Source organism: Lissotriton vulgaris, chromosome 1_1 (assembly GCF_964263255.1).
Source record: "Lissotriton vulgaris chromosome 1_1, aLisVul1.2, whole genome shotgun sequence".
NCBI lineage: Eukaryota > Metazoa > Chordata > Amphibia > Caudata > Salamandridae > Lissotriton > Lissotriton vulgaris.
In genome coordinates, this window is record NC_141685.1 from 1,820,519,833 (window position 1) to 1,820,547,211 (window position 27,379).

General features: G+C 45.4%; 1 protein-coding gene across 1 annotated transcript in view; it reads left to right on the top strand.

Moving 5' to 3' along the window:
* The window catches only part of C1_1H12orf42 (chromosome 1_1 C12orf42 homolog), a 1,726,734-nt gene extending 1,719,170 nt beyond the window's left edge, over positions 1–7,564 (top strand). Inside the window, exon 15 of the mRNA XM_086933179.1 lies at positions 7,333–7,564. Within this exon, the coding sequence (XP_086789305.1) occupies positions 7,333–7,564 (232 nt within the window). The remainder of the gene's footprint in view (positions 1–7,332) is intronic.
* The last annotated feature ends 19,815 nt before the right edge of the window (positions 7,565–27,379 follow it).

Below are 27,379 nucleotides of genomic sequence, written 5' to 3' on the forward strand. Positions count from 1 at the left end.
CAAATGGGAAAGCTTGAGATTTTCCCTATGTTCCAGGGACATGCGGTCCTTTTGGAATCTAGTTAACACTGGCTCCACAGAGTGGAAGTTAGCAATAGAACCAACTTTGGGGGCAGAACTATTTAAGCACCACTTTGAAGCACTCTATACAAGGGTAGAGGAAGATGAGCACCAAGTCATCAATGAGTGCGTCTCCCAGCAGTCCCATAATTTCGCTGTCATAAAAATTTCCCTGCTAGAGATAATGGGAGCACTGAGAAGGGTATCCCCCTCAAAGGCGCCAGGTCTACACAAGATCCCGGATGACCTACTATGCAGCGAACCTAATATTTGGACCCCATACCTATGGACCCTGTTTAATGCCATCTTACATGGACTGTCAATTCCCCCATCATGGCTGGGGGCGGAGATTATTCCAATTTATAAAAAGGGCTCACCACTCCTCCCGCCAACTATTGGCCAATAAGCCTGATGGATGTTACTCAAAAAATATACGCAAGAGTGCTATTGGATCGAATGGAAAGCTGGATGGAGGAGCATTCTATACTCAGTCCCTACCAAGCAGGTTTTAGAGCCAAGATGTCCACAATAGATCAGATACTCAGGCTGCAACTTCTGTACTGGAAGACAGTGCTTTTGGAGGAAGGCAGCCTTTTATCTGATCTTTGTGGACCTAAAATCCGCCTTCGACCTGGTCCCTAGGGACACATTGTGGTCCCTTTTACTAGACTTGGGAATCCCTCCCTTACCTCTGTTATCAGATGAAACGGCTCAATGAAAACAACTATGCCCAAGTTAGGTACCGTAAAAATGGTGGCTTACTGACCTCATTCCAATAGCGAGAGGGGTAAGGCAAGAATGTGTGCTGGCCTCGACCCTCTTTTGTTTATTTACTAATGGTCTGGTGGAGGCTCATGGAGAGACATAGATGTCCCTAGGCTTGCGAACAAATGGGACCCAGCCCTGATGTTCACCGATGATACCCTCTTACTATCCAAGTCCCAATGGGAATACAGAGGGCCTTGGATATTTTTCATCTATTTTGTAAAAACAGGGGTCTGGAAATTAATTCACTAAATACAAAATGTATGGTTTTTAACAGAGGTAACACCACACGACCAAACCCTTAGATAAAGTGTCTGTTTTTGACAACTTAGGCCTAACACTCACCGACAAAATGAAGTGGACCGCATAAATCAAGAAGGCCATCTTAAAGATGGCATAGACAGCTGCGGGATAGCAAAGATGTCTGGGAAGTGCACACACATAATGGTTGGTCCAGCAATGGAAATTTAATAAAAGGGTAGGGGAGCGGTCTTATATGGGGCAGAAATCTGGGGCCTTCGAGCGTGTGATCATTTATCTAAGAAGGAGAACTTTTTATTAGGCAGCTTTTAGGTCTCCCTAAAAGTACAACATTAATGCCACTCCTTATGGACCTTGGGGTCAACCCAATTGTCGAGGAAGTTGCCCTAAGGCCTCTTCTCTATTAAAGACATATCTGGAGTACTCCAGAACTTGAGTCCGTTAGACAAGAGCCAAAAGAAGTCGTAAATCTACAGAGAGTTGACAAAATCCCATGGCTGTCCAATATTAAAAACATGTTGGCTGCTTTGAGGATGGGAGGCCTATGGGTTAACGCTGAAGAAACTAGCATGACAACTCCCAAGAAGGCCTTGTCAAAGATCCTTAGAGAATTTAAACGTAATCAGATAAATGCCAATTCTGACACAGGCACACTGACTCTATCTTCTTTTTAAGAGGTAAAAGACCAATATAAGCTAGAATCTGTTCTTGATGTCATACAGCCCCACCCTTGCAAAAAAATGGTACCTACAATTTAGGCACAGCGTGCTCCCACTGCACATATTTACAAGTAAATGGGAAATATTTTGACCTAGAGCTGTCCATTCCGTGCAGATAACTCGGAGAATGACCAAAATGTTTTATTTGTCTGCCCGGCATATAAGAAGGCTAGATACAGATGGTTACAGGTGTGCCAGAATCTTGAGACAAAATATTTTGCGGAGGCCTATAGGATCCTAAAATATGATGCCAGTCTGCTCATAGTGTACTCAGTTACTCGTTACTTATTTTCTATGTGGTGTGTACGGTCATCTATATTAAAAGCTGGGTCTATTGGACAATTTTTGCTTTTCTACGCAAACAAAATGTATCAATACTTTTTAATTACCTTTTTAAATGTCTTAAAAATATCAATTCCAAATCAGCACCTTTTATATTTATATTCAGAACTCCTTTTTTTAAATGTTGCAAAGCACGCGCACTTGATTTCTGGAAGAATCATATGTACAAATTGTGAAGATTTTTTTGTGTGCTTTTATTGCCATAAAGGCCGAAATAAAGAATTTTTGAATTGAATTGAATAATTTTACAAGAAGATATTTTTGTGCATGATATTGTCACATGCAACTACTTATGCTGTATGTAATCTGACCAACAAAGGTCCTGCAGGGATAAATCTTTGACAACTGTTCAAGATGGCGATCGGCCTGTCACAAGCTACTAACCATACAGGCCCATAAAAATATTCCCTACGGAACCAGGAACACAACTACACCAGTGCAGAACCTCAGAGCCACTTTGAATATTACGTCCCACAAAAATTGCACTATTCTTATTTAATCATCTAACAAGGACCTCGAACGATTCGACAAATACTTCCGCACCCTAAAAACCCACACCATCACCTCACGCAGTGCCTTTAAGGACCCCACCACCCCTTCCGCTCCTGAAGATCAGCACCCCCCTCCTTCACCCAGACCTGATGAAAGAAGTATCACCGACTCTCCTTCCTCATCACACATTACACTGACACCTTCATCTACCTCACGCCTCTCAGTGACCCCCTCCTTCACCCAGGTCTGATGAAAGAAGCATCACCAACGCTCCCTCCATAGCAAGCATCGCACTGACACCCCCATCTACCTCTCGTTACGCATCTCGGGACCTTACTACTACCCCCCATTACCCCGTCTTCTCCTGAAGAACATAGACCCCTTCCCTCACCCAGAACAGATGAAAGAAGGGTCAACAACTCTCCTTCTTTAGCATACATTGCATTAACTCCCTCATCTAGAACTGCCATCAGAGCCACCAACAATACGTCTCCCTCATCACCCAACATCAGTTCTCCCTCTCCACATCAGCAGATTGAACAAGACTCACTCAAAAAACAGTCTTACCTCACCTCCAAGAACCTACAGAATGTTATCTTAGAAATCAGCCATTCTTCAACTTGCTGAAAAATCTCTTGCTAAACTTAAGCATCTTCAAAACTCTCTAGAGACAGACGACAACATGACAAAAACTATCCCCTTGCCAATAACAAAGCAACACTTGCGCACACACAAACTCTCCAACTACATAACAGACCAGGAAATATAAACACTGCTACTGCTATTAGAAACTCCTTCCCGCCCTACCATGGACAAAGAGGAACACGCTATTCTCTCAGTCCACATCAACCCTTGCAGAACTTCCCATCCAATCCATGGAGGAATAAAACGGAATAACCTTCACTCTATAACCCCGAACCACGAGAATCAGGAGCCTACTGTAAAGAATTCCTCAAACTAGATCTCTTGCCGTCTACTAAACTGCTGTTCAGCCCCTAAACACGCCTCGGACATTTCCGACCTCGTCCTCAATATGAAAATGGATATAATCATCCTCACTGAAACTTGGCTCAAGGAATCATCCTCACCATGCCTTGAGCTTCTAGTTCCCCCAGACTACATCATCATTAGATTAGACAGACCACACAAAATAGGCGGAGGCTTAGCCTGCATACATCGTTCTGACATCCTGACCTCAAAGTTTCACTCCGAACCCCTGGACTCCTGTGAATACCTTGGGATATCTGTGAAATCATCAAGCAACCACTCCTTTGAAATACATAAACTCTACCATCCTACAGGTTTGAACACAATTTTCACATAACAACTTATGGACATTCATTTACTGCACACTCGTCCCCACATTTCAATGACATATTCCTTGGCAATTTCAATCTCCACTGGGAGAACCCTCAGGACAAGCAGGTTAACCCCCTCAAAACCTTCCTTGCAGACCATTCCCTGATCCAAGCTATATCAAAACCTACACACACAAAGGGTGCTACTCTCGACTGGCTCACCTCTAAACAAAATACAATTGATTTGATCTTGATTACCCCTTGTGACTGGTCACCTTCTGAATCCCATCCGCTATCAAGAGAACTTTCTCGCACCAAATCAAGCCGAAACAATGGATAAGAGACACAAAGAACATCAACTGGAACAACCTTGTCTACCATTGTTAGAAGGCTCTTACCCCCCCCAATAACATGGCAGACATCAATGCCATCACTGCTCACTATAAATCCACAATGAACGAAGTTTTCAATCAAGGTGCTCCGCCAAAACTCAAAAGAATTCCGGACAAAGATAAAAACCCATGGTTCAGCGGAGCTCCGAATGATGAGAGACGCAAACTCAGATTAACAGAATGGAACTGGAGGCAACGTTCCTCCCCCTTCCATCTTGAACTACTCTGGAAAACCAGAAAATCATACAATAAAAGTATTCTACAATCAAAACAAGACTTCTTCAAATGAGAACTAGAGAATGCCAAAAATAGACCCAAAAATCTCTCCGAAATTCTTAAACAACAATTGAACAAATTGGCCAAATCCTCACTCCTAACAAGGACTTCGCAGCTGAGCAGTGAAGACTTTACCTCATTCTTCGCAGCAAAAACAAATTCCCTACAACTCGAACTTAGTACTTGGCAATCAAATCAGCCACCCCAAAGTTTATAGCTAACTCTGCCCAAAAACAACTCTCACTGGTCTACATTCAAACTTTACGATCTCAATGACATCACCAAAATTCTAGCAACTACCAAACTCAACAACCACTTTAATTACCCCGTCCCATCTAATTGCCTACCCCACATCTACCATATCATCACACACTCTGGACCAAAATCATCAATGCCTCGCTAACACAAGGTCACATCCCGCACTGCCTTAAAACTGGTCATGTCACTCCTATCCTAAAAAATCCGACAGCTAACACCTGTGACCCCAACAACTTCTGACCTATAACCAACATTCCCATGCTAGCAAATGTCTTGGAAAAATGTGTTCAGCAACAACTGAACGAACACATCACAAACTTCAATCTACTAAACACCCACCAATCAGGTTTCAGACCTGGCGATAGCACAGAAACAGCCATTCTGCATATAGTTGACGACACCCTCCTAGCCCTTGAACTCAATGAAACCTGCCTCCTAGTCCTGCTTGACCTATCATCAGCCTTTGATACGGTCAATCACACCAAACTTCTAAGAAGACTAGAAAACAGGTTGGGTTTATCTGGCACAGTCCTTCTATGGTTCAAATCCTTTCTGTAAAACAGAACGCAATCGTTCATGACCGACAAGATTCTTTCTCTCTCCTCACCTAACCTACTAGGAGTACCACAAGGCTCTACCCTTTCCCCCACTCTATTCAACTTATATGTCGAACCAGTTACCTATCTAATACAGCAGTTGAACATCTCCTACCACATGTACGCTGATGACACTCTTATATCAAGATAACCTTCACAGAAGAGATAATGACAATGAATCTAGCTCTCGAAAAAAACCATCCAATGATTAGCAACCAACTTCCTCAAGCTAAACTCTAAAAAAAAACGGAATTTCTTTTAATCTTACCCTCAATAACTCCCAGGAAACAAAGGAATGGGCCAAAATGATCACTGCTCTGACCAGCACGCCATAGTTGGTGGACTCCACAATATCACTTGGAATCACACTGGATAAGAGCCTTAACATGCAAGCTCACATCAACGTGATGGCTAAAAATGCCAGCTTTCACCTCAGCTTTATCAGAAAAATGAAGCCATTCATCGAGAACTCAGACCTCAAAACTGCAGTTCAGTCCTTAGTCATATCGAGATTGGAGTACGGATGTTCTACCCTGTCAGGGCTTCCCAAAATCTCTACCGCCCCTCTAAAAGCCTGTCTTAACGCCGCAGCAAGATTCATAACAGGATCTTGGAAATTTGACCACGTATCACCACACTTGAAGGCACTCATTTGGCTACCCTATGAAGCTTATATTCACTTAAAGATGGCTTGCATCACTCACAAGGTGTTACACCACAGCACCCCCCAGTACCTAACCCAAAAATGTACCTTATCTGGAGAAAACAGACACTCTAGGAGCACAGAAAATCTTCTCCTGAAACCCTCACGGTTCAACAAGACAAAAACCTCCAACAGAGCATTCTCAGGAGCGGCTCCAAGAATTTGGAACTCGCTTTCGCCATTCATCAGAAAAATCACCTCGACACCTCTCTTCAAAAAGGAAGCAACATTATTCTTGATGAGCAAATTCCTCCCTCAACACCACGCCAGCTTACAACCTCAAACTTGCCTATACTGTGCGTACACTGCTGATTCGATGCTAAAACAAGCACAATCTCGAACAGATTCGTACTGCTCAGAACAATTCTCTAATCTGCTTTTATCCCCCAATCTCCGTTATTCTATATTGTTACTTTCTATATGTTGTTTTTATATGCCATGTGTTTAGTATTATGCTATTCATACGGTGCTCACTATGTAAAGCGCTCTGATACCCTACCTAGGGTCTGGTTCGCGCTATAGAAAACTCTAAGTAAATAGAATAAATAAAGACCCAAATAAGATACATTATATGGAGCAAATTGCAAAAGGACTCCTTTACATTGTGAAAGAATAATACAAAAAGTGGCTTGAATCTTACCCTTTTGGACCAATTTTGAAAACGTCTGGGTTTTTAAATTGCTGAACATTCGCCACCCCAACTCTCTTATGAAGAAGTCTTTAATAGAATACCACAAACAGAACTGTTTTCTTGCACAGTGAAAGTTTCCTGAATAAGTCTTGTTGAAAGTCATCCAAATGAAGTTCTTAACCTTTCACATTGGAGAATTTTTGCAAACATGTTTTCAAATTTGTCAAGATACCAGTATCTTTAATGGCAGTTAAGCTTGTATTTTCATTTTTTATTAATCTCTCTAAATGCACAAATACATGGTTTATATCACTGAAATCTGGTGCACACTCTCATATCTCATATTTTATGTCTTTAAGTTTTGTATTATTTACTAGTTCAACTATAACTACTGAGAATAATAGGAAGTGGTGAGAACATATGCTATCAATACAATTAAATTACTCTTAATGGGAATGACCCTGTTCATTATTTATAAACATTTTTAGAAAGAAACAGACATGGACTACTTAAAAACATGCATTATTTTCTGCTTACAGCAATTTTATGAGATCATTGATTGGACGCATGGATTTCAAAGCCTTGGAGTTGAAAATGTACAATGCTAAAGTAAGTTCCTTTTGCATCCTTTTTGTGAATGAGTTCTGTCTCCAAGGGATTCTTGTAGATTTAGCTCTGCTCCTTTGCAGGATGACTTCTAAGGAGGAAGATGATAATCAAAGCAAAGGCTTATTGAAAACAGATACGTTTAGCTATGTCTTATGTTATTGATGTATATCTTCTGAACTGTAAATTGAAGACAAGTTAAACCTGACAACATCTGAGGGGGTCTGCGCTCTGAACCTCTCAAATGGGGTTCCCACTATGGGGAGTGGCAGCACGGTGCCTTTTGCTTTTCCATTGACTTCCTACTGTCTTGGCAGGCGTGATGAGATCGGATGTATGACGTTAGAACGCATACATTGACAACGCGTACCTTTACAACTCGTTTGTAACAACGAAAGTTGTTACCACGCATTGCGCTGGGGGGCTCAAAATTGATTAATTTAATTTACTATTCCAACACCAGTCCCCGTGGATAGTAGGGAAGGTGTTGGGATAGTAAATTAAATCATTTACTATCCTTGAGCGCCCCCCCAGTGCAATGCGTGGTAACAACTTTCGTTGTTACGCCCGCGTTGTAAAGGTATTCCGTGGTAATGCTTGCGTTCTAAACGCTGCATACCGATAAGATCTGCAGAATACATCTGAGGCCATTCTCATCTGGAGCAAATAAAAGTAAGTAACCTCACTTGCAATGCTTTTGGCCTGCCCCAGGTTTCCTGCTAGCAGTACACCATGAGCCAGACTCAGTAGAATGCCCTGTAGCCCTGGGGGACCACCAACACATGGGTTACACTAGGCTCATGAACCTCACTTTAAGGAGGTCATCCTCCCAATAGATGAGTGACCACCAGAGGTCTTGCCAGCTGCCTGGGCCTCCACCTGCCACCATAGTCCCTTGAGAGTAGGGCACTCCCTCTCCACCTTGCAGAGCTCTGTTGCGGGATGGCCCACCTTCAGTTTGCTATCTAGCCACCTAGCAGAACAAAAGTGTCTTTGTCTGTACATTCCGGGGCTTCCCCTCAGGTTCAGCCTCCTCCTGGATGGTGAGAATTTCAGGGGCAGGTTTCCCACACCCCTGCCCTGTATCTTTTTGGCAGGTACCATTTTTCCAGGCTTCAGGTCATTTTGACTTCCCTCTCAGGATGTCATGGACTGTGTGGCCATGCACACCCACTCAGGCAACCCTAACATCTCCATGTGAGACCGTGAGTCAACCTCTTTCCTGATGGTGTTCTCCATGCCATTTCTAAGCAGACAGTCAACTGGCATGGCCAGCCTCGCATCTACCCTTAAGGAACCTGAGACCTTCTCCCATTCAAAGGGAGCCAGAGCCACGGAATAGGAACTCTTGTACTTGTCAGCTGTCACAACCTAGTGGACTACATTAGGGATTACCTGCTCTGAGGACACCAAATGACACCTAGCAGCAGTCATAATGGCTCATGTGTTACTCAGGCCTCCGCCCTTTAACCATTGATGGTGACTCACCCACTTTTTAGTATTGTTAGCTTTTGGTGCTATTTCTGTGTTCCCCAGTGACATTGGGCATTACCTCTTCACTCTCCCCATTGTTAACTGGGGCAATGCCCTCCCTGAGCACTACACTTGACATCCCTGAATCTGCCAACCAGTGGACTGTGGGGGGCGGCTTCCTTTTCTGGCAGATGGGATTCCTCTTTGCATGCCCATATTTGGAGCACTCGTAGCATTTGGGTGCAAATTGACCATGAGGCTTTTTCTCATGAAAAACATTTTCTGTTCAGGGTGGGGCTGGGAATCCTTCCCTTGAGAAATGTTTTGAAGGCTTGAGAGTTGTATCCCATATTTTTCGTCTTGTGTGGACCCTGTGCACTCTTCTTGGGATCGCCCCAGGTACTTTGTGGGACACTCTGTTACTGAACTATGGGTCTGCCTCCTTTTCAAGCTCCTTGGCTACAGTGAGCTTAGTATCGCCCAGGTTTGGTGCAACTCAGTAAAGCAGTTACTGAGCACGTGCTCTCTCATAATCTGGTTAAACCATCCATCAACATCTCTCACATTGCTGGCTCTCAACAAGCCATTCAGTACCTTACTGAATTACTGCACAAAATCCACTTGTTAGACAACTTGTGACTGTCTCAAACCTCAAGTGGTACGTCTCTGGGGTGAGACCAAACTTGGTGATAAGGGCTACTTTCATGGGGGCACTAGTCATCTAGTCAGTTACATCCATGGCCAGCAGGGTATCCCTCCTTACAGCTGGCTTGTGTCTCCATACACTAGCCCCCCCAATCCTCCTCTGTAACCCTATGCATTCTCAGGGCTACTGCATAGGCTGCCAACCACTTATCAGTATCATCTCCCAACACATAACTATGCACCAGGTCCTTATAAATGTGTGCCCTTCTCTCTCCATTAAACAATGCATTGTCACTTCAACCATTTATGTTGCAGAGTTATTTGACTTTCGGTCCAACTCCATTTGACTGGCTTAATGATCTAGTATGATATTCTTCTCCTCCAATGCCTTCTGTGTAGCAGCCTGCTCCTTGGCTCCTTCCATTTTTAGCCTGGCTAGTTGTAGTTCAAACTACATTTCAGCTGTCCTATAGCCCGACTCCTCAGGAGACATGTTGTGGGAGGATACAGTGCTCGCTGCCCTATCTGGGGACCTCACTCTTGTTGGGAAGCAGTCCTCCTCCTGTTACAGCAGTTCTGGCACTGAAGCCATGCCATTTTCATCCTCATCCGCCTCTTCCTTCTCAGTGTCATTGCACTGCTGATCTCTTGTTGGAGCATGCATCTTGCAGGCCTCCTCATAGGCTCTGAGGTCTATAAGAAAGTCCATTTTTGTAGAACCTTTTCCCAAGGTTGGACCTCTCTCCTTGCAGAGCTTTGCCAACTTGAGGTTATCAATGCTGCTAAGCTCCAACTCTATTTTCTCAATCATGTATCACAGGCGGGGGAAATGTGAGGCAGGGCTTTAGCTGAGAAAAAGTAAAAAGTATTCAATCAAGGAGAAGTTAAATAAGTTGAATTTGATGTCAGATTATTATTAGGGATTTTAGGTTTTACACGAATCATGGAGTCACACTCCACAAACACAAGTACTGGATCCCACCACTGACAACCAAAGTAAGAAATTGAGTTAGTAGTTAAGATGGGGGGAAGCCCCACGCAAATAATAAGCACAATCCTTGTTTAGGTGAACCACAAAAGTCACTAAATTAGACTGTATTTATCTCTCTGTTTAGCTAAACACAAACACTTTCAGGATTAAGTTAGAGGCAATGTGTAAGTAAAGTATGTTTGTAGCTCTTAAACAGTAATAAAGTGAAATACAACAGAAGAAAAATACCAAACCGTTTTAGAAAAATAAAGTCATTTCTAACAAAATGATGCCGAAACGACACAAATCTAATCAGTAGACCAGGACATATGACTTTAAAAAAGTTTTAGGTGAAAATATCACCAAGAACCACAAAGCACCACTCATGGTTATATGGCCAAGTCCAGGTGAAGAGTGCTCTTCTAATTTGCAGGTGCTGCAAGGAGTTTGCTGTCGGTGCAAGAAACAGGTTGAGCATTGGGTACAGTTGTAACTGTAGCATGAAGAGCAGGTTGTCACTTGAGCTTCTTGCTAGTTACCATTGTGTGCCAGGGATGTTATGATGAGAGGTTCTGAAGGTCCCACTGCTATACCTGGTGCCAGCCTTTGTGTTGAGAAAGGCCCTTGCCTGCCCCAAAACTGGTTCTGGTCATTTCATCCCCTTCACCTTGTCCTGGCTCAAAACTGTTTAGGGTGATGAAGGCAAGGGCAGGCCTGGTGTCAGTTTCCTTTGTATGTGCTGCAGGAAAGGCCGTTTCAAGTGTAATCAGGGCAGGGTTTAGCTCCTCTACAGCCAACCCGTCAGGAAGATCCAGTACCCAAACACCCAGGCCTCCTCTTTTACAATATCTGGAAAGAATACACAACCCACAACAGGAGAACCGTTCATAATCCTGTGACCCTAGAAACAAGGACGAAAGGCACATTTAGCTTAGGGGAGAAAAATGCCAATTTTCTAAAAGTTGCATTTCCAAAATGTACAATATGAGTTCAACATTAAAGAGAATTTTATCTTACCATTAATTTGAGTGAAAACTGTGTGTCTCTATATGGTTCCAAACTGAAACTACCACCTATTAAGTGTAACAAGATAACCCAGTGTTCGTATATCGGAGTGATAGTCCTTACATCAGAAACAAGCATTTGCAATGCAATAGGTCTCGCATTAGGAAAGTTTGAGCTATTGGTATTGTAAATGACAAATTTTTTAGTTATGTGTTGGTTTTGAAAATAGCAAAATTAGTAGCTTTGTCATTTACAATGCCAATAGTTGTAACTTTCACAAATGTGACACCTATAGCATTTGTAATGCAATATGTGTCGTATTTACGTGACTTAGATGTATTGATATTGCAAATAACAATGTGAGGTTCCGTGACAATTGTAAGTGGTGTTTTTTGACTCGCACGAATATGGTCGAGTCTGGTATCTATGAACCGCAAATGACGAGTTTAGTGGGTGTGCGCAGTTTCGCTGTGCTAACCTAAACCGTTCGTTTGTTATGTGGGTTTTTCATCTGTACCCACGGGTTCCATCTTAGATACGGCATCCATTTTGTCTCTTGCCCTCAAGTAGCCAGCGAACGGACGATGTCCGCTTCGCGACCCTGGGACTCCCAAGATATTTGCGGAAGACACATGTCCTTTGTAAGTGTCTTTATGACGAGGGGATGTTACTGTAAGGCAGATGGCGCCGCTCAAGGCTCATCTTGCCGCACGGACTTATTGTCTCAGCCGTGCATCTCATTAGGCACGTCCCTTTGATGCTCGTATTTCGTGTTTCCCGATACCTCCCCTTTTACACCCTTTCCGATCTCCCCACTGTCTCCGTCTTCCTCTGCACCTGTCTTTGTTCCTATTTCGATCTGTTTTACTACCGATTGGAATGCACTAATGTTGGGAAGATGGGTTTTTACAGTTGGGAACCGCCAAATGTTTCCGCAATTATGATCCGGACCTCATGTGTTTCAAAGTGACCAAAGCGACCCCTCTGGGGGATGATGGTGGGAACCGGGTTGTAAACTTTTGTGTACCATGTTGTCTTATGGGTAAAAACTGTATAAAAGGAGCGATCTACAGAACCAATTTGAAGCAGTCTCCCCAAGTTGCACGTGTGTTGCTTGTCGTGACTTCTGTGTTCCCTGCAGTAAATAAACCTTGAATCTTTGACGTCGAAGGAAGTGTCCCGTGTCTCTGTGATTCGTACGCCGGAGCAGGTTACCCACGAAGGTTTCAGGTGTTGTGCCCTGGCACTGCTGGGTCCTACAGAACCCAGTCCTTCAGTTGGCGCCCAACGTAGGGCTGCATCAGTGGTACCGGTCCAAGCCCGACGATCGTGAGGAACTTCGTGTGAAATCTCCGAGGGGAAGGTGCACTCCGCTTCATCGATCCTGTTGTCGAAATAAGTGGCCCGAAGACTTTTCCCGCGAAGATTCCCGCCTCCTGACGGCTGCGACGGACTGCTGCCCTGACTGTAGACCTGTTTTGGCGCCTGGCGTAGACCTTGGTATAGCGAGACGATAGACGGGCCTTCCTGGTGACGCCATTGATCTTTGAGTTAAGTATTTGTGGGTCGCTCCCAGAGTTCTTGGTTGTTGACACTTTAGCGAGTGTTTTTGTTGTTAACGCTGTGTGAGTGTTTTTGTCGGTGACACTTTGCTAGCGTTTTGTTGTTGTGTTATTTGACGACTGCAGCCGCCAAAAACCAAGGGTTTTGTTCTTTGCTGGGACTTGGTAAATCCCGTAACCCTTGAAGTTTGTGAAACTCGGCTAGTGTGCAAGATGCCTGGTCGCAGTACTTTGTTTAGTTGTTTCAGACCTTGTGGTACGGATTCCCGACTGGAGGACTCGTGTCCGATACCTCCGGTTGGAACTCCCACTTATGAGCTATATAGTAAGCATGGGCTAGGCCCGATTACCTTTAATGATTATTGGATTAAATACACGAAGAAGGACGGTGACCTTCGTTGGCCACCTCATGAAAGCTTCGAGGCCCCGATCTTAGATAATTTGGAGATTAAATTGTTCGAAAGAAAATCAAGGCCGGCCATGTTTGATGCCTTTCGGTTGTGGCGCAAAGAAGCCCGACAGAAAGAAATCAGACAGAATAAACGTAATCAGCGAGATAATGTTGCTACCATAGTAAAGAAAGCAGAGCAGTTTCAGCGTGATAAGGAGGATAAGGATAAGGAAGTGTTTGATAGATTACAGCGTATGACTGTAGATAAATGTTATCCCGCTCTGCCTACGGAGTCGGAAAAGAAGGAAGAGCCAGTTGAGGATCCTTTAATGTCTTATCTTATGAAGTCGCCACCTCCCTACGTACAGGGTACCGCAGCTCCTGTGGTTCCCGCCGTACCTATTCTTCCGCCTATTCTTCCTGTGCCTGTTCCTCAACCTGTACCTGCTCTTCCGACTGTTCCTGCTCCTTTGCCCGTTTCTATCCCTACTGCTCCTCCGCTTCCACATACTCCTGCTCCCGCTGCTGCTCCTGTTTTGTTAACTCCTGCTGTTGCTACTGTTTCTACTCCTTCACTTGTTAGTCCTGTGTCCTATACTTCTCCCTCTACTCGTTCTCGTAATTCTCCTCTTGCTGCTAGTTTCTTTCATTCACTTGGGCCTGTTCATGGGTCCGCTAACTCCGATGGTCCTCAGAGACGTAGTCAGCTTCCTGGAAACAGAGAACGCGTTGCGCTATATAATATGGCGATGGGTTGGATGGTAAACCCCCTTAGAAATCCGCCACGTGTTGTTCTCGAAACGTTTTGTCAGTTCAATATACCAACGCAAAGATACGTGTTTGATGAAATGTGTAAGTTCCTTCGCGATCAGATATCGGCTGATGCGTCTGACGAGGTGCTGGCCGCTTTGTCTGATCTTCAGCTTCAGTTCTCGAATGGACTGATAGTGGATACTAATGTTCGACGTGCTATTGAGCGGTTACTATCTCTTCGCCCCGCTCTGATACCTCATGCATTGTTTGTTGAGGATATTGAAAAACAACCAGACGAGTCTGGCCAATACCCTATGCGGGAAGTTCCACCAGTGTGGATGCCAGGCGATGCTACTGCTATTCCTATTGTTCCGCCACATTTCCAGAGAGTATGGATACATCTCCCATGGAAACGCTCGGAAGTGTTGCAGGTGAAGCAATCTTTGCCTGACCCTCGCAAAAATCCTACCGGTTATTATAAAGAATTATCGCAGCTTGTAGACGCTACAATTATGAATCTTGCCGATATCGATATGTTGTTCGGCAATGTCGTACCGCAACCTGTTTGGGCTAAGATTAGGCAGGAAAACCATCCGACTGAATTAGGTGGTGATTGGGCTGCCATTGTGGCGGCGGATGGTTTACAAACTGGTGGGGCTAAACCTGAGCAGATGATTACTGCCCTTCCTCAGAGAATAATTGCATTAATGAAAACTCTTATGCCAGCCATGAAGGTAAATTGGGACAAATTATCAGCTTGCAAGCAGAAGAAAGATGAGAGTGTTTCCAACTTCTTTACGAGGTTTGAGGAAGCATTCATTGACCATAGTGGACAGGATATGGGTACCGAGGGTGGTCAGCGATTGTTTGTGGATAAATTTGTTTCAAACTTATTGCCCGATTTGAGCAATAAATTAAAGAATTCGGAAAGTGCATGGGCCGTTTCCACTTCGGCTCAGATATTGGCTACAGCACAATATTATGAGAATAGAGAGAAAGAAGAGAACGACCGCGCTGATAAAAAGACGAAAGAACTAAAGACTAAAGTGTTGTTGCAACAAGCATATCCTCCGCGTACAAATCAGAATGCATCCCAGCAGAATAGATCGCAATCGCAATCGAATCGATCACAGCCACGTAGTGATTCCTCCTCCCAAAGATCGTCGTTAGGGTACAATCAATGTGCTTATTGCAGACAGGAGGGACACATTAAATTCAATTGCCCTGTTTTAAATGAACGTAATAGTGGTAACTCATCTAGAGGAGGTCGTGGTGGTTCGCAGCAGGCATCACGTGGTAGAGGTCGTGGTGCTCAGAATGATCGTTCAGATAACCCCTCTAATAATAATAATTGTTTCGATCAACGTGGATCATCGCAAGGACGATCTGCGCAGTATAATGTAGACGACTATTACGTCGATCAGGGAACTGACGACAGTAATTACTAGGACAGCCATAGACAAGGAAAGGGAGTGGTATCAGTTCCGGTTGATCAGAGAGGGCCTTACGTCGCAGTTGCTACATCGGGCGTCGTTGAGCCTTTTCTGTTGGACACTGGTGCAGCGAAAAGTTCTATTCAGCATTCGAAACTCCCTGGCGCACCTTTGTCTGGCCTAACAAATGTTTCCGTTGGATTTTCTGGCGCCCCCGTTAGCAATCCAGTTTCGCGCCCTTTGCCCCTTAAAATTGGGTCACGTGAGCTAGAAGCTCCATTGATTCTAACCACAGGTTGTGGCGAAAATCTTTTGGGCCTGGATTTGCTTAAACGTTTGTATGCGACTCTGTATTGTTCTCCTGCGGGAGTACAGCTTACGTTTGGAGAGAGGGTTGTCTCTCCCATGTACTTGTCCCTCGACAAGCTCCCGCCGGAATTGAGTTCTCTCCCTGCGTCTTTGTGGGCAACGGGTCCGAATGACGTGGGCCTACTTGATATCTCCCCTTATGTTGTTCGGTTGAAATCTAATGTACGTTTGCCACGTATTCCCCAGTATCGTATCTCTCTTGATGGTGAACGAGCGTTGTTAGCGATCATTTATGACCTGATCAAGAAAGATGTTATTGAAGAGACTCGGGGAAACGTGTGCAACAGCCCTTTGCTGCCCATTCTTAAACGTACTGATCCTTCAAAACCGCCTGTTTATCGTTTTGTTATCGATTTACGGGAAGTGAATAAAATTGTGGTTCCTCAATTCCCTGTTGTGCCTGACATCACGGCGCTACTGACTCTGATTCCGGCTTCTGCATCATGGTTTTCGGTGATTGACTTGAAAAATGCGTTTTTCAGCATCCCGATTGCCGTAGAGAGCAGGGACCTTTTCGGTTTCTCTCTCGGTGGACGTAGCTTCCGGTTCAAACGCGCTCCTCAGGGCTACTGTGAAAGTCCATCGATTTACAGTCAAGCCTTGAAGAGTCAACTGGATGCGTTTCGGTTGCCGGTTGGTGCGGCCTTAATCCAATACGTCGATGACTTATTGGTGGCTGCCGATACTCAGGACATTTGCAAAATCGCTACAGTGTCGTTGCTGCAACATCTCTGTGAGTTGAATCACAAGGTGTCACCTACTAAACTCCAATATTGTTGTCAAGAAGTAACCTATCTAGGTCACTTATTGTCAAAGGAGGGAAGGAGGTTGACCCCAGAGAGAATTGCAGCGATTGCGCGAATGGCTGTGCCAACAACCCAAAGAGATGTGCGTGCCTTTTTAGGTATCACATCGTACTGCAGGCAATGGATTCCTAATTTTTCATTGCTAGCGAAACCATTGGTGGCTCTTACGTGCAAGGATGTTTCAACTCCTTTACCATGGACGGAAGAATGTCAGAAAAGTTTTTCTGAACTGCGTGATTCATTGTGTTCGGCTCCTGTGTTGGGTACCCCTGACTACAGTAAGCCGTTTACATTATATGTTCACGAGAGAGAAGGTTGTGCTTTGAGTGTCTTAACGCAACCTTTTGGGGGTAAACAGCGTCCATGTGCATATTTTTCCTCGACCTTGGACCCAGTAGCTAGAGCATTGCCGAGTTGTTTGAGAGCAACTGCGGCAGCTGCGGTCTCCATCCGACAATCAGCAGGATTGGTCATGGATAATATGCTTACGGTGATGGTTCCGCATGCAGTCGATACTCTTTTAAATCGAACGAAAACTCAGCACTTGACGAGTGCGAGGTTGTCTGGGTACGAGTTGACGTTGCTGGCAAGTCATATTCAGATAAAACGTTGTAATGTTCTGAACCCGGCAACTTTGTTACCAATTAGTACAGAGTCAGATGAAGTAGCAGAACATGATTGCTACTTGAGGACTGAAGAGGAAACGAAAGGTCGAGTGGACCTTAAAAACACCCCATTGGAAGACCCGGATGGTACTTTGTATGTGGATGGGTCATGTTTTAAGTTGCCGAATGGCGATGTGACTACTGCTTATGCTGTTGTAACGTTGAATACCGTTGTTGAGACTGCAAGGTTGAATCAGAATTCTGCCCAAGCCGCAGAATTGATTGCTCTTACAAGAGCATGTGTGTTAGCGAAAGGGAAAAGTGTGAATGTGTTTACTGATAGCCAATATGCGTTTGGAGTCGCACACAGTTTTGGACGATTGTGGAGAGAGAGAGGTTTCTTGACGTCGCACGGTACGAAGATTCAGCATGGCCAGTTGGTGAATGATCTTTTGGATGCATTGACGTTGCCTAAGCAAGTAGCGATTGTTAAATGTAGTGCGCATCGTAAGGTGACGGATGATGTTGGTCGTGGTAATGCGTTTGCAGACGAGATTGCTAAGGAGACTGCCCGGAACCTTAGCACTCGAATGTATGTGACGAGTTCGGTTAGGTGGCCTACAGAATCGAGCATGTGTGAAGACACTATTGAGAGTGTGAAAGAAATTCAGAATGAGGCCACTGAGACTGAAAAGGCGAAGTGGAAAGAAAGTACGGGAAAGTTGGATGCGAATGGTTGTTGGATTGATTTGTCGGATCAGAAAAGATGGTTGTTGCCTGATGCGTATGTGCTGGCCGTTGTGACAATGGCACATGGGTTAGCACATATCAGCGTGAAAGGTATTTGTAAGTTGCTGTCTCCTGTATGGAAGAATGATGGTATCACGAAATGTGCTGAACGTCTGGTGAAGAATTGTATGGTGTGCATGATGTACAATCCTGGCAAAGGAACCCCAACTCCTCCTGGCAGTTTTGCTCCCCCTTCGTATCCCTTTGAGGTGATCCAATTGGACTTCATCCATATGGAGAGATGCAACAACCTGAAATACGTTTTAGTTGTGGTTTGTGCATTCTCCCGATGGATTGAGGCTTATCCCCTCAAAGACAATACTGCTTTGTCCACTGCGAAAATCCTATTGAAGGAATATTTTCCTCGATATGGAATGCCTAGAGTCGTGTGGTCAGATAACGGAAGTGAGTTTGTGGGTAGTGTAATGAAGAGTGTGTGTAAGGGCCTTGGAATTAATCAGAAATTCCATAGCGCCAATCATCCCCAGTCGGCTGGTTTGGTTGAAGGGTACAACGGCACCCTTAAACTAAAACTAGCGAAGATTCAGGCTACGACTGGTCTTTCGTGGCCTGACGCTTTACCTTTAGCATTACTGTCAACTAGGGCGACTGTACACTCCCGAGTAGGGCTTAGTCCCTATGAAATAGTGTTCGGCCGTCCTGCGAATGTGTGGGGGGTTCCTAGGCCAGGAATGTTTTCTGATCTTGAGTACCCAATGTTGATCGATTATCTACATGACTTGACTGCTAAACTGAGGTTAATTCACCAACAGGTTTACGACGCATTGCCGACGCAGACGGAGGGTCCAGGCCACCAGCTCCAGCCCGGAGACTGGGTGGTGGTGAGAAATTTTTCACGCAAAAATAACCTAGACCCGAGGTTCACCGGACCCTATCAAGTGCTCCTGGCCACGAGGACTGCCGTTCGTCTCGAGGGACGTAAGAATTGGGTGCATGCTACGCACACCAAGAGAGTCCCTATTCCTTTGCCGGCAGACCCGTGGGTAAGGAGAGGCTTTGCATCATCGGAAACAGAAACATTGCCGGCGTTTGTACCTTTTAGCGACGCACAGCCTGTTGGGGAGTCCCCAGCGCAGCAGAAAGACACTGTTGAACAATTGTCATTGAAAAGCTCAAGACCAGAACACTCAACTGATCAGCAGGACGCTGTCCCCTCAACGGATCCTTTGTTCGACGAGCAGACACGTTCTGGGAAAACTCGATACTTTTTGCGATCTCGCACTATGGACAAATAAAATATTTTGCTTTGCTGAATTGACGATTGCATTATCCCGTTTTCCGTGATCAGTTCTGAACATTTGTATTATTGTAACTATTTTTGTATGTATATATATATTGAGCTTTATTCCATATACTTTTTGTTTTTACAGCTGAGAGACTTTGTTTTTGCATATATACGTATTGTGCATTGAAGGCCGTAGGGCCGCGCGCGTACTTCCTTCTGGATAGTAGGTCTTGACGCTAGGTTAAAGGCCGTCGGTTCCTGGGAACTCCTAGGGATTGACTATTGCTACACAGAACGAAGTGCGTCAAGAAACGTTGCGGACGGTCGTAGGGAATGGCATTCTCGAAGCTGAATGATTTGGAGGGAGCTCAGGTTCATCGATTCAAGCTGCAACAACTCAGTCGTACCAAATGTTTTATATTCCAACTGTTTGTATTGTTTTTGACTGCTTCTACATTTTTGGCGGGTGGGGTGTATTACACGATGTCTTACTTCTTACCTGCTATACCTACTCCTACTTCTGACCCTAATCTTACCCCTACTGTTTCTCCTCATTCCTTTCATATGTTACCGGAACACGAGCAGGCTAGACGTGTAGAATTCCGCAACAATTCCTTTATTCAGCTCCTTCATCAGCATCAGTTAGTGGTTAACACTACTAATTGTTGGGTGTGTGGGTTGATGCCACATACTACGGATAAGGGAATTCCATATCTGGTGTTACCGTATAGTTCCCAAGGGTCAGCTCGAGCATTTCAAACAATGTTTCGAAGCGCACTGGGTTTCCACCCCATTCGAGAACCACGTTCCCCCTACTCTGGTCCTACCTCGTATCAAAAACCTTTGTCGATAGCAATAGAGGATTTAGATAGTGATATCTATGATCCTTCGCTTATTCCTGACGAAGAGATACAAGCCTATAGAGTCCTAAGTAGAGGTGAATATAGTGTGTTCACTAGCGAGAAGCAGCTTAAAAGCTCGCCTCCGATATGGGTCGTACCCCACACTGGTAATTTTTGTCTCATGGGTCGTGGTCGAAGATCACAAGCCCGACTTGGAGCAAGTGTTTGCACTGAAAATTACATTCTGCCAATGTTCTCGTCCCCTGTGTTTCTGGCTGCCAAGGGTACATACTTTATCTGCTATGATCGTGCATATGCATGGTTGCCCGCTGACTTCATGGGCTCATGTTTCATTGCAAATCTGTTGCCGCCGACGTTCACTGTAGATGCCGATTATCACAAGACTAGAGTTGTGAGAGGCGTAATTAGCGAAGAGGACACTGCCGGTCAAGAGGTAGGAGACTTTTTCAAGGGTTTCCTCCCGTTTTGGGGACCTATGGCTAATAGTAGGAACCTGAGACAGTTGACTCGAGTGGTGGAATCGACAGCTAATATTACTGCCAGTGCCCTTGGTAATATCACCACTGAACTTCAGGCGGAGAGGCTTATGACGTTACAAAACCGTATGGTTTTAGATGTCATCTTAGCAGATCGAGGTGGGGTATGTAAGGTGATCCATTCGAGCTGCTGCATTTTTATTCCAGATAATGCTCCTACCGTTTATCAAGCCATCTCGAGATTGCATAAGATCTCCGAATCCATACACGTGGATGTAGGGGATTGGACGTTACTTGGATGGTTTTGGGGCCTGATGTCGACTTGGGGTTGGAAGATTCTGATGATCATCGGGGTTGTTGTGGTGTTCCTGTTCACGTGTTGTCTTTGTGTGCAGTGTGGTCCTGCCTTATGTGGCCTCTGTGCTACAACGTGTATGAGACAGCCACCTGTTACCAAAGAAGCTCAGATGGACAGAGCTATGCTACAGCAACATCTCGATGGTCTGATGAATATCGAATATGATTCCGACTAGTGCTTGCCTACATGAGGGCAAAAGGAGCGTCTGAGGTTCCGTGACAATTGTAAGTGGTGTTTTTTGACTCGCACGAATATGGTCGAGTCTGGTATCTATGAACCGCAAATGACGAGTTTAGTGGGTGTGCGCAGTTTCGCTGTGCTAACCTAAACCGTTCGTTTGTTATGTGGGTTTTTCATCTGTACCCACGGGTTCCATCTTAGATACGGCATCCATTTTGTCTCTTGCCCTCAAGTAGCCAGCGAACGGACGATGTCCGCTTCGCGACCCTGGGACTCCCAAGATATTTGCGGAAGACACATGTCCTTTGTAAGTGTCTTTATGACGAGGGGGATGTTACTGTAAGGCAGATGGCGCCGCTCAAGGCTCATCTTGCCGCACGGACTTATTGTCTCAGCCGTGCATCTCATTAGGCACGTCCCTTTGATGCTCGTATCTCGTGTTTCCCGATACCTCCCCTTTTACACCCTTTCCGATCTCCCCACTGTCTCCGTCTTCCTCTGCACCTGTCTTTGTTCCTATTTCGATCTGTTTTACTACCGATTGGAATGCACTAATGTTGGGAAGATGGGTTTTTACAGTTGGGAACCGCCAAATGTTTCCGCAATTATGATCCGGACCTCATGTGTTTCAAAGTGACCAAAGCGACCCCTCTGGGGGATGATGGTGGGAACCGGGTTGTAAACTTTTGTGTACCATGTTGTCTTATGGGTAAAAACTGTATAAAAGGAGCGATCTACAGAACCAATTTGAAGCAGTCTCCCCAAGTTGCACGTGTGTTGCTTGTCGTGACTTCTGTGTTCCCTGCAGTAAATAAACCTTGAATCTTTGACGTCGAAGGAAGTGTCCCGTGTCTCTGTGATTCGTACGCCGGAGCAGGTTACCCACGAAGGTTTCAGGTGTTGTGCCCTGGCACCGCTGGGTCCTACAGAACCCAGTCCTTCAAATGGCTTTTAATTTTTTTTAATAATTAATATTTAAATAAGTTATTGTAATTTATAATGGCAATAGCTTAAACTTTTGTAAATAACTTTTGTGAAGATTATGTTCAGTGTATTTTATTGTGACGAAAATCCAAGAACAGAAGTGAAATATTAACATCTTTTTGTGACATTTGTAATCAATCTTGAAACATTGAGAGAACATATTTGAACCAGTTGTTGGACTGGTGCTGTGGTGGCGCGGAGTGATGTTGTGGTGGCGACGAGTGATGCTGTGGCGTTCAGTGATGCTGTGGTAGCGCATAGTGATGTTGTGGTGCACATGAGTGATGCAGTGGTGGTGCTGAGTGATGCTGTGGTGATGCAATAGATAGAGTGAGTGCGATAGATATATAGAGTGAGGGTGATAGATACATAGAGTGAGGGAAATAGATAGAGTGAGGGAAATAGATAGAGTGAGGGTGATAGATAGAGTGAGGACGATAGATAGATTGAGGGCAATACATCGATAAAGTGAGTGCGATAGATAGATAGAGTGAGGGCGATAGATAGAGTGAGGGCGATAGATATATAGAGTGAGGACAATAAATATATAAAGTGAGGGCGATAGATACATAGAGTGAGGGCAATAGATAGATAAAGTGAGGGCAATAGATAGATAGAGGGAGGGCTGTATAAATGCCAGAGAAGACAGAACATAAAGGAAATAGTCAGGTATGATACACTGGCCACACCAGTAATTGAAATATGCCACTAATGAGTTCTTCAGTGTTTAAATAACAAAGAGGATGCTATCTGCCCATGTGCATCAGTCTAGGTATGTATTTATCTTGTTTGTGATCTCATTCAGTGATATAAGTTTCAACTTGATCCAGCCTGCACTCAGCTTTTTGCAGGTTGTTATCTCTCTCCTTCCAGTCAATATTTTCTCTTTGCATGCTGGGAATTCTTCTGATTTTATAAGGGATAAACCGGACAAGTCCCAAACTGCATAGCAAATAAAAACATTTAAAAACAACCACCACCCAGAAATACGCACAGCTGTTCTGACTGGCGGACATGTCAAATTTGAGAGCTCTGGCCTAATACATATGCTGAAGTGAATGATGCACACAGGCTTCAATAGTTGTAAGTTGATAGTTGTACCTGCTCTGGTGACGGAGGGTACAGCCCCCAGCTATGGCCACAGTCTCTTACCTGTGCTGAAGTGAACGAGAAGGAGGTCCGGTCATCTCTTCTTCCAGCCGTAGGCACTGTCCGATTTGGAGTGAAACGCAAACCACAATGTATAAAAAAAATTCGAAGTCAACAAGAAGGAAGTAAAAACAGTAGTTTTTGATGTAGGCTGGAAGTAAACAAACACATATCTCAACACGCAGTAGAAACGCGGACACTTACCAAGCTGCCGATTTTGGGGGGGTGGGGAGGGGTTGCCCTCTCTTGCTTGCTCTATGACACTCAGTGACCAGTGTGCTTGGTCAGATGTCTCCCTTACCTCCTCTCTCGACATTCACAGCAGACTCCACACAATCCACACAAACCTCCATGAGAAAGCCATTATTTGCCATTCCTAAGGATTAAGAAAACAAGGGTAAGGAGAGCAGTCAGCGCAGGGAAGTCCCAACTGCAGCAGTCCTCACGGTCTTGATGCCGAGAGACTTCCGACCCTTTGCAGTACGGGTTTAATGTGCCCCGCCCTCACTTTATATGTGTTTCTAAAGGTAGATTCCTACATTTAACCAATGAGCCTGTTTTTCATTCAGAAGTGCTGCAGTCTACACTCGGTAATTGCTAGCAAGTGGACCCACTTCTCAGGTAGCCAGCTCTGGCCTTTTGCATTGTGGGACATGTAGTTTAATTGTTATGATTTTAATATGGGTATTAATAGTGGTGTGGATGGTTGTGTTGGCTGAAAGGCAAGGTCTGTCAAAAGGTACCACGAATAACAGGGGACCGACAGACAGAGATACAAACAGACAAGAGGACATACACCGTCCTATGGCTCAGAGAGGGGAAAAGGAGAAAGTCTTCGATTGAGAGCCGAAGACAACTGTACACTGGGGCAGGGGGCGCAGACAGCGCAGAACGCATCTGGAGGGAGTGACACCTGTGCTGTCACGCATTTTAAATGCAAACTAACATAAACTTTATCACGCCAACCAGTCGGTCATTGTGAACACGAGCACAGGAGGTACGGTTTTAACGTGCACGCACGTGTATGTGGCATAGCGTTAACTCCTGGGCGGCCACGTGTAGTACAGAACACCACCGCGTGCACATGCTAGAGTCACAGCTGTAATGAGGGGTGCCTGAAAACCCCAGGAGCAGCTTGTGTGTGCTCCCTCAGTGGTACCCCCTACAGCACCCATGTCAAAGAGATCACGCCAAGTGCCGAGGGAATCCCGCTCGATGCACATGCCCCTCCCCCTTACTCCCCCACACACTTCCCTTCACTGTGCACTTCTGTGAGAGGCTAATAGGCCCAGGTCTGGTATTCCGGCCCACAGGGAACTACCCGCTCGGCTGTCTGAACTTACACTAACAACACCCCATGCATATTGCCTTCTTGCTCGGTCACTTCTGCGTGAGTATGAAAAACCATACTACAGCCAATGCACACGCTCCACATTGCTCGGACTCTCTGTGAGCGTCACCTGTGCTCCAGAGTGAGAAACCATACACCCCTCACATACACACGCATTCACACTAACTCGCATGGTCTTGGTCAGGTGCTATAATTCACACGCTTGTGTGAAAAACTGCAAAGCCAAGACCCCATCCCGCCACAACGGCGCTTATGGAAGCATGCACAGGACTGCTAGGGCGCTGTAGCCGGCGGAACAAGTGAGGAGCTAAACTACCACACTGCACTGTGCTTACCACATGAGAGGGCTGACCCCCTTACCTGCAGCTGCTGACAGCAGGATGAGGAGAGACCCACAGCCCCTCTCCTCAGAGTGCTTTAGTCTACAGAAGGCACTCACTGAGAGCAGGGCAGGCAGCTGTGCACAATAAATAGCTTGTATTCTTTTCCTGCTGCGAGTGCTTTGAAATAACCGATAAGAGAAACCAGGTGCTTTAAAACATGATGCGCTTCCTAGACCAACAAGCAAAACAGAAAGCAGCTTGACATCCGGTCCGGGGAGGAGACCTGGGACGGCGAGGGCTGCACGCGCATGCGCTGTCCTGCAGCTTTTGCATGCCCTGCGGCTCGCGCAGGCAGCGACTGGCCCCTTCCGGGGCTCCCGTGCTGAAAGAGAGCCCCGGCGCCAGAGAAAAAGTGCAGGGGCTGAAGTTCAGGGTCCCAGGAGGGGACTCGGGTGAAGAGCAGGATATAGCAGTACGGGGCTCCCATGCCTATGGAGAGAGCCCCGCGTTGTGCAGCAAGAACTGTAGAAGAGCTGGAGTGCTCCGCCTGCAGCCAGCCACCGTTTAGGAGCACCCCCCACTGCAGACCGGGTGAGTCAATGGCCCAAAAACTACATTGTTTGCTGGCCCTCGATGGCCTGAAAGTTACACTGTATGGGAAGACGGACAGGAAATGTGTGCATGGCTGTACCCGCGAACGCGAAAGTGAAACTGTATGCTGGCTTGCCTGCGAAAGCGGGACAGGCGATGTGCGCGTGGCTGTGCGTGCCCGGCCACAGACCACAATCTGCTTGTGCACCGGTCTGTACCACTTGGGAAGCAAGTCAGTCACAATAGATCTCGCTGGCGACAGCGCTTTCGCGCTGCATCACCAGCGAGACCTAAATAGGACTTTAATACTTTTTCACTGTCTGGACATGTAAACCTCAAACACACATGTCGTACTTTTTTTAGAACCCATGCACCTTGCCATATGAGCTTTTAGGGTCTACCTTATAAGGGGTGGCTTATAAGTATAACAAGGAAAAGTTTAGCCTAGCAAAAGGTTTATGTTGCCAGGTCAAAACTGCAGTGTCAAACCTCTCTACAGGCTGCAGTGTTGGGCCTGAGACATGTTTTAAAGTGCTACTTCAATGGGTGGCACAATGAGTACTGCTACCTAAGCATGAGCGGATTTTGCGGATTGGCAATCCGCGAATTTTGCGGATTTGCGGATTCGCAATCCGCAAAATCCGCGAATTCCCGCGAATTTGCGGATTTTTTTTTTTTTTGTGTTCGCCCGTGTTTCTGCCAGTTCGCGAGGGTTTTTACAATTTCGCAATTTGCGAACTTACCTGTCGGGTCGCAAGTTTTGCGAACTTGTTGTTTCTACGTGTCCAGCCTGTTTGGGACACTCTTCTTCATCACTGCCACTCTCTGTCACCACTGCCACTCTCTGACTACTCATGCCACCCTCTGGCCCACCCATGCCACCCTCTGTTTCATCACTACACCCTCTGGTTGTCCAGTGTACATTATTTTCGGCAAAGCAAAGCACACCTTCCCTGCCTCAAGTGACCTGAATTAATTTGGGGCTGATTAATGTGTCACAGAATATTTTTTTAGCTGGCACCTGCTTCCTTAGTGCGCCCTGATTAGTGATCTTTTGCACTTGCTAAGTGCTTTCATTGTTGCAAAATTAGTTACAACACCTGCCCTGCCCCAACTGACAATAATGAATTAGGGGCTGATTAATGGATTTTAACTTCCAGCCTGGCTCCTGCTTGTCTCCCTTAGCTGTAATTCAGGACATTTGTGGCATATGTGTAACTATTCTGAGGTTCAGAGCAGGGTCACATAATAGTTTCAACTGACAACTGAACTCTGGAGGGGCCCCTCAGGAAGCACTACAGGAAATGGCTACTAATGATGTGCCTGAACTTTTGAACCTGGTAAGTAGTTACTTTCAGTTTTGCCAAGATCGTATTTCTGCAATTTTGCACTTATTCGCGGGGCGCGAACTCACGCGAACAGTGCGAGCAGTGCGAGCAAAATCCGCTGCTCGCGGATTTGCGGATTTTGCGGGAAATTCGCAAATCTCGCGGATTGCGGATTTCCCGAAAATCCGCAAAATCCGCGAGCGGAACGGATTTTCCGCCCACGCCTACTGGACCTGGGTACAGGTAGGACTATTTACTAGGGGATTACAAGTAAATTAAATCTGCTAATTAGGTGTAAGCCAAGTTTGCCATGTTTTAAGGAGACAGCAA